Source organism: Acipenser ruthenus, chromosome 11, assembly GCF_902713425.1.
Source record: "Acipenser ruthenus chromosome 11, fAciRut3.2 maternal haplotype, whole genome shotgun sequence".
Classification (NCBI taxonomy): domain Eukaryota; kingdom Metazoa; phylum Chordata; class Actinopteri; order Acipenseriformes; family Acipenseridae; genus Acipenser; species Acipenser ruthenus.
In genome coordinates, this window is record NC_081199.1 from 32696078 (window position 1) to 32710313 (window position 14236).

Sequence of the window (14236 nt, forward strand, 5' to 3'; positions counted from 1 at the left end):
AGATTCCAGCAAGGTCTAATAAACAGTCTGAAACAGATTTTAAAGGAAAACACTTTTTTTTTTATTGCTGAGGTGCTACAAACTGAATATACTACATAATGATTATAATAGCATTTTACAGATATATAAATGGGCAGCAGTACATTAAGAACATGTATTTTTACAACATAGCACCTTTCGTGTTGAAGTAGTTGTCTGTCACAATGTGGAAAGGGGGAGAGCACACTTATGCAGTCCTTTGAGAGCCCTCTCTTAAATGAATTTTTTGTTCTATATTTACAAGGGGAAACCATGCTTGTGTAGTCATATACTTTCAAGAAAGCCATAGTTATTAGATAAGCCATATTGATATATTTGCCACAATAAATTTGCACAGTACTTTTGCCATAATTTTAATCCCCATGCTTTACCATACAAGTCCAGGCCTTTGTATACAAGTTAATACACTGTGTACGGTGTCTCTTATTCTATATGCAGTTTGGGCAAGAGGACAGTGAAGCTGAGATGGCTGTTCAACTGTGGAAAATGATGTCTTGTATAACAATAAACCTCCAATACTCTATTCATGAACTTCTTATAAATCACAACATGTGAGTGATGGATGTTAAATGAACAGGGTGCCATCTGTGTATGGAACACTGGATTTGTCAACCTGGAATTTAGACAACAGTGATTGGATGATTTGTCATACGTGATTTTTAATGCTTTACTACTCTTTGATACAAGTAAACTAGACTTGCAAAAAGGGTTATTGTTACATTACACAAAATTGTAATCTCAGAGATTTTTATTTTGATCTTTATAAGCACATTCAACCGAACTGCAAGAGTGCAAATCTGGACAATAATCGTTATAATCTTGAGCCAGAAGAAAACATATTTATTCATTGAATGTTTTGCTTCTTTCTTTTTTTAAGAAGCCTCATTGTTTAATTTAGTTCAAGCATTCTTCTGTTACAAGGAAAAACACACACCACCCCCTCCAGCTCACCTCAGTCTCACTCACCTAAACATTTACACAATACAAAGCAGTTACATGTTTGTATTTGTGTTAATTTCTTTACATTTCTTATTACACATGATAAGGGTGATATCCTGTGCAGACAGTACTACTATGAGTTTACAAATATTAATTTCTTTATATATATGAACCAGCTATGTTATGTAGGTTATTTCTTACATACAGTAACAAAAATCCCCCCCCCCAAAAAATTGTACCATTTACATTTTTGGAAGTTTTACTGTACTGTATTATTCATTTAGGTGGTAACTCGTGTGACTAGTACTTTTGCCTTTCTAGGGTGAGGTTCAATAAATAACCTTAGCACCAACTATTTTTAAAACGATGACACCCCTGAAATGTGTTGACCTCACTAGAAGGAAGGACATTTCGTTATCCAAACAATTAAATGGCCACAGTAGTTTTTTTTATATATATACAAACATTTTAGTTGCTAAAAGATCTATTTTATGTCACTTTAAGTCATTTGGCCTGATTTCCATTGTGATTGCACATGTGGTCCAATTTCAGATGCAAAGTAGAATAATGTTACGTACCTGCAGTACATAATAGATTTTATCGAGGACTGTGCTGGTCTAGTCTAGTTTCTTATCACTGCACCCCATTAACAGATGGATGCAATATGGAATAAGTGCAACTACAGTGAGTGGAACCACTGCACTTTTACAAAAAGACAGAACATAAAAAAGAAGCTCTGTATGTGTGGGGATCTTTATGAAATCATACAACTGTAAAGTGGTTAGTGTAGTGGCTATGCACATCAGTTTAAAACTGATCTTATACCCATTCTTGCCTCTACAGCTTTGAAGGAACATCTGGGAGTTGATGGCTAGGCCTAGTCCAAAGAGGGCTCCTAAATTTCTGACCAGTCCTGCGAAAGGGGTAGTATCAAAGTGGATCCACTCTGGATTAGCACACCACTTTTTCGCTTTTGGAACTGACCACAGAAGGTCAATATCAATCATTTTAAGGACAAGGTAGAAGCCAAGTGCAAAGAAAAACAAAAATAGATTTGTTGTAATATATACTTTTAAACTTGCAGTCTGAATTGCAGGGATATGTTCAAATGCTTCTGCAACCAGCATGCCTTTAAAAAAAAATAAAATACAGATTACTGCCATTATAACATTTCACTTTCAAACCAACATACACCTTATATTGCATGTACAGTGATTAAAAAAAAAAAAATACTGTTAGACTGCCTGAAACTGGCACTATTTGCTTCAAATATTGTAACAGGCTATAAGTATTATAGCTTAAAAGTATACTACTACTACTACGACTACTACTACTACTACTACTACTAATAATGATAATAATAATAATAATAATAATAATAATAATAATAATAATAATAACAAAAGTATAGTATTATAGATTAATTTAATGAAAACATATCAATAGACAAAAATGAATAAATAATCTTATAAGCAGTCATAAAGATTAATTTTAGTTAAACATGTTTCATTTCTAGATTTGGAAGTAAAAACAATTGAATACATAGAAATGTACATAGAATGTACCATATTATTTGTAACACAATTTTTTATCAGAGAAGATAATAGCACGCTGTACATTTTAGGTACAAATATTAAGTACAGTGTTCTATACACCACCTCACATTCACTAAACTCTCCTTGTGATTCCAAAAAGGTTACATGTACGAATCATTTTGTTAAAAGTAATATGCTTTAATTGCTCCACAAGCTAAATTCCTATTGGTACCTGCAAATACCCCGAGGACCACCTGATGAGGGAAGTGTGTGGCAATGAACACTCTGGAGACGCACACGCTGACCTGAATGACCCAAAAAGCCGTCCAGAGAACTGACCAGGTGAGCCTGAATGGGTGAAAATAAAGAATGAACGAGTGAGAATAAAATCAGGGCACATCAATAATATTAGAAAAGAAACAAACTGATTTTCTTTTTATCATCCTGGCAATGCATTTTGTTCATTTAAATTGACTGTCCTCTCTCTCACTACCTTCACATTGTGAATAAATATTATATGTTACCTACACATGAAAATTCAAATACATTTTAATTATCTAATAGTGAATGCGTACTGTTTTTTTATTTCTACAACCAGTAGTTTAGCAAAATACATTGGAAGTAAATACAGTATGCAAGATTTGAACTGTTCTTACCGGTGTAGTTTGTTTTGAGAGTTATCCCTGTGTGCTCTTGTGAAGCTGAGTGCCGAGGTAACCATCACATACCAGACACATGAAGACCCCATAGCGTGGCCAGAGGGACTACCTGAAATAAGATATTAAAAAAAAAACTAGTTTCAGTTCTCCCACACTCTAATAGTCTGTTTAATGAATTGTCTTCTTTAGCATCAGTCACTTTAACATCTGCCACTAATATAAGCTCGATTTGATGTTGATGATCTTGATTTCAAATTCCCTGTGGTCTTAACTACTACAAGGATAAATCTTACCTGGGCCTGTTTCACAGGTAATAGGGAACTGTTCAAGCTGTGGAAGTGAATTGTTCTGATACAACAGAGCTTCTTGCACCCACCAGTAAGGGCGATGACCAAATAAAATCCTGAAAACATGAAGGGGAAATTTAAAGGAGGCAGACAACAGACATAATTAGAAATGGTATAAATATGTAGTAGATCATTTGAGTCATCAAGTTCCCCTTAATGATATACACCAGAGAACCTTAAAAAGCAGCAGAATGGCACTATTGTAACCATTGATTTTGTCTATAACTACATTTATAAGGCTGCATATAACACTGACATTGCTTACCATTTAAAAATGAGGTTGAACCAGTCCCCAATCACTGCCACCCATATCATTTTTGTACCAACAATTTGGCTGAGCTGGAACCAGAGAGGAAAATAAACTGAAAGGATGTTCCGTGGATCTCCAACAGAGGACATGAAGTTCAGGAAGTCATGGTAATCCCTGTAGTTTTTCTGTAAATGGTGGATGACAAGCACTCCATTACTGTGAATTAAATCGATCATATTGTCTTCTGATTTGGTGAAAAGTCCTGGCAGATATTAGCATCATGCATACGAGATGTTGAACCCCTGCCCATTCAGTGCTCTTCCTTTTATACTGGTGCTGGGTGAGCATCTCTAGTTCATTACAAGCAGTGGGACTGACCAAAGCTTCTCTGGACGTGCGCATGAACCTGTCCTTGTGCAGTGATTCTTGACTGTTCAAGTGGGGTTTTTTTTAAAACCATAAAAGGCATCTGCTGACATGCATTAAATCAAGAGGAAAAAAATTCTGAAGCACGCACCAAGCCTTGTGCAACAGCTTTTATTTATCTTTAGATTATGTTTGCATAAAATGTTCCCAATTTATTTATTTTATTAGTTAAACATTAGCCATTTGATGTCTTGCTGACTTTTACTATCTCAGCACCAATCTCAGACAGCCAGTGCCATTAATCAAATAACTGTCCTCAACACTGAAATTACTTAGAAGTAATAAACAAATGTTATGCAGCGCTGTGGCAAAGTGGTTGCACTGCGCAGGTGTAGGGGTGATGCAGTGCTCAAGACAATGACAGACACAAAAGTACTGGTGAAATGGAGGTTTATTTTTATAATCCAAAGTCTGATGACAAAACAGTAAACAATAATGAGAACAGACAATACACAATTGTTTGCGTATTGCTCTGTTTAATCCACAGGTTGGAACAGAAATAATAGTCCCAATATTTAAACACCGACACGTAACACAAACACGATCACAAGTCCACAGTGAGTGCTATAGTGCTCGTGGTGCAACTACAGTTAATCATGACACAAGTGCAGTGTTGTCTGGGTTTGGTGATGGCCTTAAGCGACAGCTCCGGATCATGTTAGCCGTCTAAGAACAACAAACAAACAGTTTTTAGACACGACAAAACAAACAAAACACTCACGATTACAATACAGGCCTTCTTCCGGTTTAGCGTTAACCATAACAAAAGGAAAAGATCACCTCGCTACGTCCCCTTATATACCGTCAATCATGACCCCTTGGTTAACAATTGCAACTGCTCCTCCAATCCGCGGCTGCCACATCATTTCCCTTCCGGGTCAATGATTTAGTGTACCGTAGCTCCTCCCCCTTTCTAATTGTCTGGCCATCCAGTCCAGGGCACTCTGTTCCCTTTACACAGCGCCCTCACAGGTCGGGAGGGAGATTTACCACCAAGAATCATTCTGTCTCTGTCACCAGGGCAAAATATATTTTTTTGTTTTTTAGCACTGCATTACGCCTTGATTCCATCTGCCACTGGGATTTGAAAGTGATTTGAGATGGATCCCATTAATTTCCAGTAGAATGATATCAACCTATTTTGAACTGGCACTTTGACAGCATGCGTTTCAAAAATGTACTGAGAGAATTGTCTCTGGCCCAGTCACTCTGATGTAGAAAGTCCAATAAAAAGGTCACTTAAAGCTGGCTTTTAACAGCAAATGAAAAAAATGGTAAATTCATTTTAACAACAGGAAAATATTGCTATATTAGCAGTAGGTGAATTAATACATAAATGACAATTATACAAAACATAGATTATAGACTGCTGATGGAGCTGGCAGCAGCCCCAGTTTGATACTGAAATAAGATGATATTCAATTTTACAGACTGGTTTCAAGGTACAGATGGAAACATATGCTAAATGCAAATTTAAAACATTCCTATTATGAAACCATGTTTATAATTGTTTTAATTTAACCCAATAGTGTCAGATTGGTAGTGTTGGTGTACTCTACTGGTGTGAGACTTAATATTGCGGATTTAACTCAATCAATAAAACAATTAGTCAGTTTAATACTAATACTTTATTAAACATCAAAATCAGCATGCATACACGAAAAAGGCATTTTATGCGGAAGCTTATGAATTTCAGAGATAACAGAGTGTGCTGTCTTCATTCCTCTGGTCCAACATGAATCTTTAAACAAGCCTTTTTATACCTAACCTGTGGTTTCATCATTCTTCAACAATTCTGTCTTTTGTAACTTTTCTTTATTGCAGCTTAGGTATCCTCTTAGTCCTTAATATAAACATCCTCACAATTCATGCATTTGACACACACCCAGCTAATAAGAAAGTAAGTTTGATGATGGTGTCTCCCATCGATGACGACGTATGAGTTTTGTCAGCAACTCTTGACAACAGTGCCTAAATTTGTTTGTGTAGAAATAAGGCCAATCCTTGATCTGCAGATGCGGCCACAGGTGCTGCAGTTGAAACTACTGGAATTACTGAAATGGCCTTTCTCCTTTCACTCTTTTCCTTCCTTGTGTTTGCTCGTTTAATTTCAAGGTTTGGGATGGCTAAGTCAGATCAGACTGCACCCAGCTACCTCCAGACCCTCATCTCTCCCTACACCCCCACTCGACCTCTCCGCTCCGCCTGCACTAGAAGACTGGCTCTACCTCCGCTACGCTCCCCTGCCTCCCGAGCCCGCTCCTTCTCCACCCTTGCTCCGCAGTGGTGGAACGACCTTCCTACAGATGTCAGGACTGCCCAGTCCCTGACCACATTCCGGCGCCTCCTTAAGACTCACCTCTTCAAACGGCACCTGTAGAACTCCTCTGTTGTATCCTGGGACACTATCACCCTTCATTTAAATATGCTTTATTTTGCTCTTATCTGCCCCCTATTTTACTGCATTTAATCCTGTACCTCAGAATATTGTAATCTCCCAAGTGTTTAATCTGTAGTATTTTGTACTTAATCATATCCTGATGTAACTATCACTACTTAATCATATCCTGATGTAACTTTCACTATTATCTGCTGTATTATTGAATTGTGGTTTGTCACACTTGAGAATTATTGTATTTCTTGTTCTTATTGTATGACTTATATTGTAACACTTGAATGTATTTGCTTGCGATTGTAAGTCGCCCTGGATAAGGGCGTCTGCTAAGAAATAAATAATAATAATAATAATAAGTGACAATGCTGCCTCCAGCTGTCCCTGTCCAGGGTCATGTTGGTATCAATGTTACAGGCCTTAAGATGTTGTTTAAGGATGTCCTTGTATCTTAAGCATGGCCATCCCTGTGATCTTTGTCCGTTTTCTCAATTGACTGTATAGCACAGCTTTAGGTATTCTGGTGTCCTCCATTCTTTTGACATGTCCAACCCACCGAATCTGGCCACTGAGCACCATTATTATTTATTATTTATTTCTTAGCAGACGCTCTTACCCAGGGCGACTTACAGTTGTATACAAAAAATACATATCAAGAATTACAGTACAATTAAGAGCAAGATACAAAATACAACGACTTCAGTCCTAATAAGAGTAAATACAAAACACAGTATGATTTGTTCTCAGGGCAGTTCAACAGTGTTGATAGTTACATCAGGGTTAGATACGAGTGCAAGTGAAATACAAAATACTACAGATTGGGTTAAGTGCAGGATTAAATACAGTAAAATAGGGAGCAGATAAGTGCAAGTTAAAGTGCATTAAAGGCAGAGTGATATATAGTCCAGAAGGGAAGAGTTGAGTTTTACAGGTGTTGTCTGAAGAGGTGTGTCTTGAGGAGGCGCCGGAAGGTGGTCAGGGACTGCGCAGTCCTGACATCCATAGGAAGGTTGTTCCACCACTGTGGGGTGAGGCTGGAGAAGGAGCGGGCTCTGGAGGCAGGGGAGCATAGAGGAGGTACAGCCAGTCTTCTGGTGCAAGCGGAGCAGAGAGGTCGGGTGGGGGTGTAGGGAGAGATGAGGGTCTAGGGGTAGCTGGGTGCAGTCTGGTCAAGGCATCGGTAGGCGAGTACAAGAGTCTTGAACTGGATGTGAGCGGTGATCGGGAGCCAGTGGAGTGAGCAGAGCAGTGAAGTAGCGTGGGAGAAGCGAGGCAGAGAGAACACCAGGCGAGCAGCTGAGTTCTGAATGAGCTGGAGCGGACGGGTGGAGGATGCAGGGAGGCCGACCAGGAGGGAGTTGCAGTAGTCTAGGCGGGAGAGTACCAGGGCCTGGACGAGGAGTTGCGTGGAGTAGTTGGTGAGGAAGGGTCGGATGTTGTTCAGGAGGAAACGGCAGGTGCGTGCTAGAGTGCAGATGTGCTGGGAATAGGAGAGGCAGGGGTCCAGGGTTACTCTGAGGTTCTTGGCTGAGGAGGAGGGAAAAAGCATGGTAGATTGGAAACCAATCAAATTGCAAATCAACCTCTATTCAATTGAACCACACTCACCTGGTACTAATCACAAACAGTAGATCGCCTAATTAAAACAACACCACCTTTCTAATGTTACTTAAATACAGCTAATGTTAAGAGTTGGAATGAGGCCTCTAGTAGCCGCTGGGAGAGATTTCGAAAAGATCCTCGCTATACCTGTCCTCGCTCTGATTGCCACAGCTCAGACTGCCCTTGGTCCTGTGGCCCTTATACTGCCACAGCTCAGACTGCCCTTGGTCCTATGGCCCTTATACTGCCACAGCTCAAACTGCCCTTGGACGTGTGGCCCTTAGACTGCCACAGCTCAGACTGCCCTTGGACGTGTGGCCCTTAGACTGCCACAGCTCAGACTGCCCTTGGACATGTGGCCCTTAGACTGCCACAGCTCAGACTGCCCTTGGACGTGTGGCCCTTGGACGGCTGGTGCTTAGAACGGCTATCTAAATTCACATCAATCAACCACAGCACTGAACACTTTAGAAAATTAATTCCTTCAACCAGATAATGTAGTTACATCAGCAACAAGCATTCAATATTAATTACCAAAATCGCTAGTTTCTTCCTTCTGAGTGCAAACAGCAAAACACAATCCAAGCAGGTCGGTCGCTTGTGATTTGACACCTTTTAAGGACTTCTCTATTGGAAATTTTGTCTTGCGATTGAATTTTGCTGATGGATCTCAGGGAGTGCTGGTGAAACTGCTCCAGTTGCTTGAGGTGTCTGTGGTAAAGCATCCGTTCTTCACATCCATACAGCAGTGTGGGCAGTACCACCGCCTGGTACACCGTGATCTTTGTGGTCAGTCTCACCCCTCTCTCATTCCACAGTCGGTGACGAAGTCTGCCGAAGGAGGAGCTTGCCTTGGCAATGCGCTGTGTGATCTCAATGTCAACGTTAGCAGTGTTGGAAAGTAAGCTTCCAAGGTAGCAAAAAGTTGAGTGCCCTCGATAGCAACTACAGGCTCAACATAATCCTTGGATGGTGTGTTGATGTGGTAAACTTACTTTCTAATCACCCTGCATTACTACAGGAGATTACAGCAGAAGTGTACCAGACACCAACAACCTCCATATACCCAAATAAGGAATGTATCCTTATCAGTAACTTTCACAAGCTTGCCTTTATATTGAGTTTAAGGAAATACACAGATAAAGCAAAGCAACATATACAATAGAAAAATATTACAAAAGAACACCTTTTTCTTCTAGCAGTACCAACAGGGCAGATAATCCTTAACAATCATAGAATCCTATTGAGATGCTAATCACATGGAGAGTAAAGTAATCTTGGACTTCATCAGTACTGATTTCAAAGCAGCCGTACATCTTCTTAAGAAAAGCACTTCAATGTAAGTGGATGTGAAAAAAAATGCATTTGAAAAGTATTTTTATCCTTCAGAAGTGTGTTACATTTAGATGGAGGCTTCCTGATATTTATAGAGCAATGCCTCCAATGAATCATATTATGGCCAGTGAGCTGCTCATGCTGGTTTATGTGCAAACACCATTCCTCATCCCACAACCTGAGGAGCATGTTCTCTACGTGCACATGCAGAAATATCCATTACAGTTTACTCAGCCAGAACTGTTCTGCTTTAAATAGCCATGCCGAATGCAATGAAATCGCTAGAACATCAGACATCAGGTATCATGAAGTACTCTGTTGGCACTGTTTGCATCTAGTTAGTGTTAAAAAATATGTTTATGAAAAGACTGTTGCTTGTTTAAATATAGAAATCTGAAGCATCCAGTTTGAGCTGCTGATTGTTTTTGTTTATTATGTGAGGCACTGAAAGTCAAGAACAGTATGTTCCCCTAAATTGTGTTTTCTTTTACAAAACACATGTAAAATATTATTCATGTTTTCTATTGATGATAGCGTAGAGTATCTGAGTTGAATCAAATTATTCAGAGAACAGCCAATGCATGAAATTAATTGGCCAGTATATATTAAATGAGCTGGTTACAGCTTTTTATCTCAAGCAGTTATCTGTTAGTTTACTCAAGCCACTGAGTGTTCTATCTTTAGCAGCAGACGTGCAGCTTCTGATAATGAACTGCTTGCTCAGTCAGTTCTAAATGAACATCCTGTGACATAAAGAGCATCTTTATTTAACTTTGAACCTGCTGGAGGTGAGAACTGACTGGCTGACTTTGCACATTTGTTGCTTGCTGTGTTTTTTTGGCAATAAAAGTAAATATTGGCGGGAATAAAAAAAATAATTAAAAAAACTGTTTGTCCGCCTAGACATAAAATAAACCATACATTTCTAGATTGGATTTATTGTACTGTAATTACCATACAGACTTCATAATATCCCTTAACTTTTTAAGGAATGATAACAGCCCAGAGTTGACTGAACACAGCTTCTCACCATTTTCTGACATGTGCAAACTCATGTGAAATATTGTCTTTAATTCCCAGAATTCCCAGTACTTAAATAATATGAATTACATTACTGCAAATTGATTTTGATAGTCTATTCTGAAATGTTTAAAATCTTTCTTGTTTAAATTAACTTTGAAATATCTGGGACCCTAAGATAAACAGCTTAATATTGAAACAGATTCTCATCTGCCCTTTCAGTAATTTCTTAAAGAGTTTTTATTTACACAATCCTTTAACGATACAGACATTCTTCCTGCTTGATTCTGAGATTATCATATTTATCAGTGATGCTCTTTTGGTCACCTGCAGTGGAATTAATACTTGCAACATTGTGAAGATGGCCCCACTGCCTGAACCATATATTAGTGCCGTCTAAAAATGCAATCGTTTACAAGTACACTGCAGTTAATATTATAGGATTTAGAAAATCGTATTTTAATTCTAAATTATCCCTGTAGACATTGACGGATATCATACGTTTTGCTTCTAATTATTTAAATAATTCTGTACAGTGTTTTCCTACAGTTTGGTATATTTTTCCGCCACCAGAGGCCCCTCTCTGTAGTGCAGGTTACAAAATTGTTCTCTGAAACCCTCTTGAGCCAGAAGCTGACGTTTACATTTTTGACGTTCGTTTTTTCAAAGGTATTCTTTATTTTTCTCTTCTGAGTAAACATAAAAGGTGAGGTAAGAATTGTAGATGTCGATTGTGTGTTTTAAAGGGGACAATTCTATGGGTGTCTAACAGTTAATATAGTTGGCAACTTTAATGTCGCGTCGTGCAATTAAATGTTTTATAAGTTTAGGTGCAGCAAGACAGTGAAAGAAAAATACAGTTTTTAGGTGCATTACGCCGGCTTGTTAAATGTAGTGCACGTGGCTTTCTTGCTTTTTACTTTCAGGTTAGTGGGTAAAGCATGGCCTCACTGTAATGTCATTGTATGATAATCAGCATGTACTTTTTATTTATTTGCGTATTTAATTATTTTACAGATTGGTCTACAGAACATGCAACGTGTATACCTGCCAGGACATACTCATCGGTCCAGGTTAGTACCAAAAAAATTGAAGTATGGTGAGTGATTGTGATTGGAAAACATATGCTGTATAGTATTAATAACATTTTAACGAGTCTCCATACAACTGGGTGCTTCTATGCACACAGTCGCAGCTATGACGAGACTACTAGTCACAACAAGCATGATGTTCGGGTATGCCAATTATATATATATTTTTTAATAACTAATAGCCCTTTTGGCAGATGCCAATCTCATTGTTAGTAGAACTGGAGGTTGCTGAAACGTAGGTTGTTTCTGTTTGCCTATCACTAACTCAAACAAATAATCAAACTGTATGAAAGCCAAAGGAGCATAGGGCCTACTGCCTGTAGAGGAATGCACCCATCATCGTATCAGAATCGGCGCCCAATACTAATAAAATACGGTACTGCCAATGGAATATCGTTAATCCCAATTATGTGTCTTTTTAATTTTTTTTTTTAATACCATGTTGTTGATTCTCGTGTAGAACGATGGTTTTCTTGAAGGATTGTTGTGGGTGATTCGGCCTTATCTCGGTACGTGACTGTCATAATGGTAAGTTATTAATGACTGTCCGTGATTCTGATCAATGAGATTTCTCAACATGTAAGGGTTTTTTTTGTTTTTGTTTTTTTAAATATACTGAGGTTTAAATTTGAAAACAAGTTCCAGATGTCTTGTCTTTAGCTATAGCCACACATGGACTGTGGTTAAAAAGAAGCAAGTGGAGTCCTCTGCTGCCCTGACATTGACGTTATGAGGAAATGTAATTTTGTTAATTTGAATGCATTTATTAAGAAATTAATCTCGCATATTATATGAAGTAGCATTATTTTCGCAACAGTTGTGAAATGGTAAGGGTGATTATACTGTGTTCATGGTGGTGGTGTTAATATGTGCTATTTACATCCTCCCACAAGGCCTGCTTTCATATTTTTTGAATACCATGGAAGTGTTGGTGTAATGATGAACAGTTAGTATGTAATGCAGTACAAAATATAAAGTTATATAAATTGAATTATTTGACTGCAGTGCAATAATATTACTTAATTTCCCTGTTTGTTTGTCAGCCTTTAAGGGAGGACATTTGCATTATGAAGATTTGTGCAATACCTGTGAAGAGAGATACATTGGATGGGATGCTGTTGGCTCCTCAACCAAACGAAGTTCACTGCTAAAAGGAGGAAGATGTTTTTGAATAACCTTAATTGCGATTCATACATGTTTAGCTGGTGATTAACCTCCCGTTTACTTAAAATTCTGCATTATTGTATCTGGTTAATTTGCTTGGGATGTTAGTTGGGTCTCTCGTGTTCCTGCTTATTTCTTAAAGAATGTTTATATCCTCCTACAAAGGCGTGCTTGTATTGTTTGGTTTACAAGTGCGTAAGAACTGGAGGTATAGTGAAGTGAATGTTGATTTTAAATACATTTCTGCAGAATGCAGTTGCTAGTCAGCATTCCTACACATTTCTTCCAAGGAAAATTTAGGTTTGTAGATTTTTTTACTTGGCACAAAGGTGTACATAAATGAGATCTAATATTGGCTTACTGTCACCATATTGGAATGTTATATAATGTGCAATTTGTCCATAGGCACAATGAGCTGTCAAATCTGGACCTAAATCCATGGAACATGTAGAGCTGTCATCTGGGAATGCAGATTTATCACAGGATACTGGATACTCACTGTGGCAGGACTGATCACATAGGGCCTGGCAAACCCTGGACCAGGATGATTCCACGACTAGGAATGTAAACTACTGTTGCTAGAAAGGTGACGACAGGTAGTTTTTTGTACCATTTGCAATCAGCTGAAAGGAAAACACTCAGAACTTCCTAAATGGTTTATGATAATGTTTGAGTTCAACCTTGTCATTTGTGTATTTGTTTGTTTGTATATTTCTGTAGAATTATCCAACAATTTGCCTCTGGTTAGTATGTTGCTTTAAACTCTGTATGCTGCGTAGATCCTCCCACAAAGGCGTGCTTGTATTGTCTGGTTTACAAGTGCGTAAGAACTGGAGGTATAGTGAAGTGAATATTGATTTTCATAGCCTTTTCTGCTTAAGCAGTTTATGATGGTCAACATTCATACATGTTTACTGGGAAAATACCAAGGACATGAAAAGCAGTTTTTATGCAGCTAATTTAAGGCATGATTTATATATATTGTTTCTATTTCCCCTTTGAACTAGATTTGTGTTTACATTATATTTATGTAATGTTGTATTTGCAGGATTTTTATTAAACATAATTGAAAAACTGCATTTTAAATAATTGTATTATCTTTACAGTGCCTGCAGCAGCTAAAAGCAAGAAGCAGTGTTTAAGAATCGACTGCAGAATGGCTGACCAGAATATTCAAATAGCACAGTAATGTTTATAACTTCTGAAGTGGAAACTTGTTTATGTGCTTAGTTTTATCTGCTTGAGGGGGACACCATAGAACTGTTTTTATGTAAAAATAAAATGCTGTATGACTATTTTACATTTTGATACCTAGAGACATTTAAAATGTGTTCTGCCCTTATTTGGAAACCAATGTAAATGTTTTTTTTATTCAGCAATTCTGTGTGTTGGTGTTAATTGTAAAAATAAAGATACAAAAACATTTAGTGTACAAAT

At 38.0% G+C, this 14236-nt stretch overlaps 1 protein-coding gene and 1 long non-coding RNA gene across 7 annotated transcripts; one reads left to right on the top strand and one right to left on the bottom strand.

The window, feature by feature from the left end:
* Window positions 1-4: 4 nt before the first annotated feature.
* On the bottom strand, window positions 5-4063 carry LOC117426761 (glucose-6-phosphatase 2-like). The gene is made up of 5 exons (XM_034044709.3): window positions 3785-4063; window positions 3466-3575; window positions 3170-3281; window positions 2746-2861; window positions 5-2107 (listed from the first exon to the last, which is right to left on the bottom strand). The coding sequence occupies exons 1-5, from the start codon at window positions 4003-4005 to the stop codon at window positions 1596-1598; spliced, it is 1071 nt and encodes a 356-aa protein (XP_033900600.2). The 5' UTR covers window positions 4006-4063; the 3' UTR covers window positions 5-1595.
* Window positions 4064-11142: 7079 nt separating this feature from the next.
* On the top strand, window positions 11143-14222 carry LOC131739474 (uncharacterized). Of its 6 annotated transcripts, none has more exons than XR_009330564.1 (6): window positions 11143-11213; window positions 11562-11617; window positions 12096-12163; window positions 12679-12840; window positions 13205-13385; window positions 13906-14222. It is a non-coding gene; the product is annotated as an uncharacterized LOC131739474 (long non-coding RNA). The 6 variants fall into 6 exon arrangements; XR_009330565.1 differs by having other exon boundaries at window positions 11159-11250; window positions 13205-13395; XR_009330562.1 differs by having other exon boundaries at window positions 11160-11250.
* Window positions 14223-14236: the final 14 nt, after the last annotated feature.

Excerpts from the sequence above, each read along its gene's own strand:
- LOC117426761 (XM_034044709.3), bottom strand. The coding sequence starts at position 4,005 with ATGATCGATTTAATTCACAGTAATGGAGTGCTTGTCATCCACCATTTA. Across the intron at positions 3,282-3,465 it reads TACCTGTGAAACAGGCCCAG|GTAGTCCCTCTGGCCACGCT; the intron begins GTAAGATTTATC and ends ATCTTATTTCAG. Across the intron at positions 2,108-2,745 it reads GGTCCTCGGGGTATTTGCAG|GCATGCTGGTTGCAGAAGCA; the intron begins GTACCAATAGGA and ends TTTTTTTTAAAG.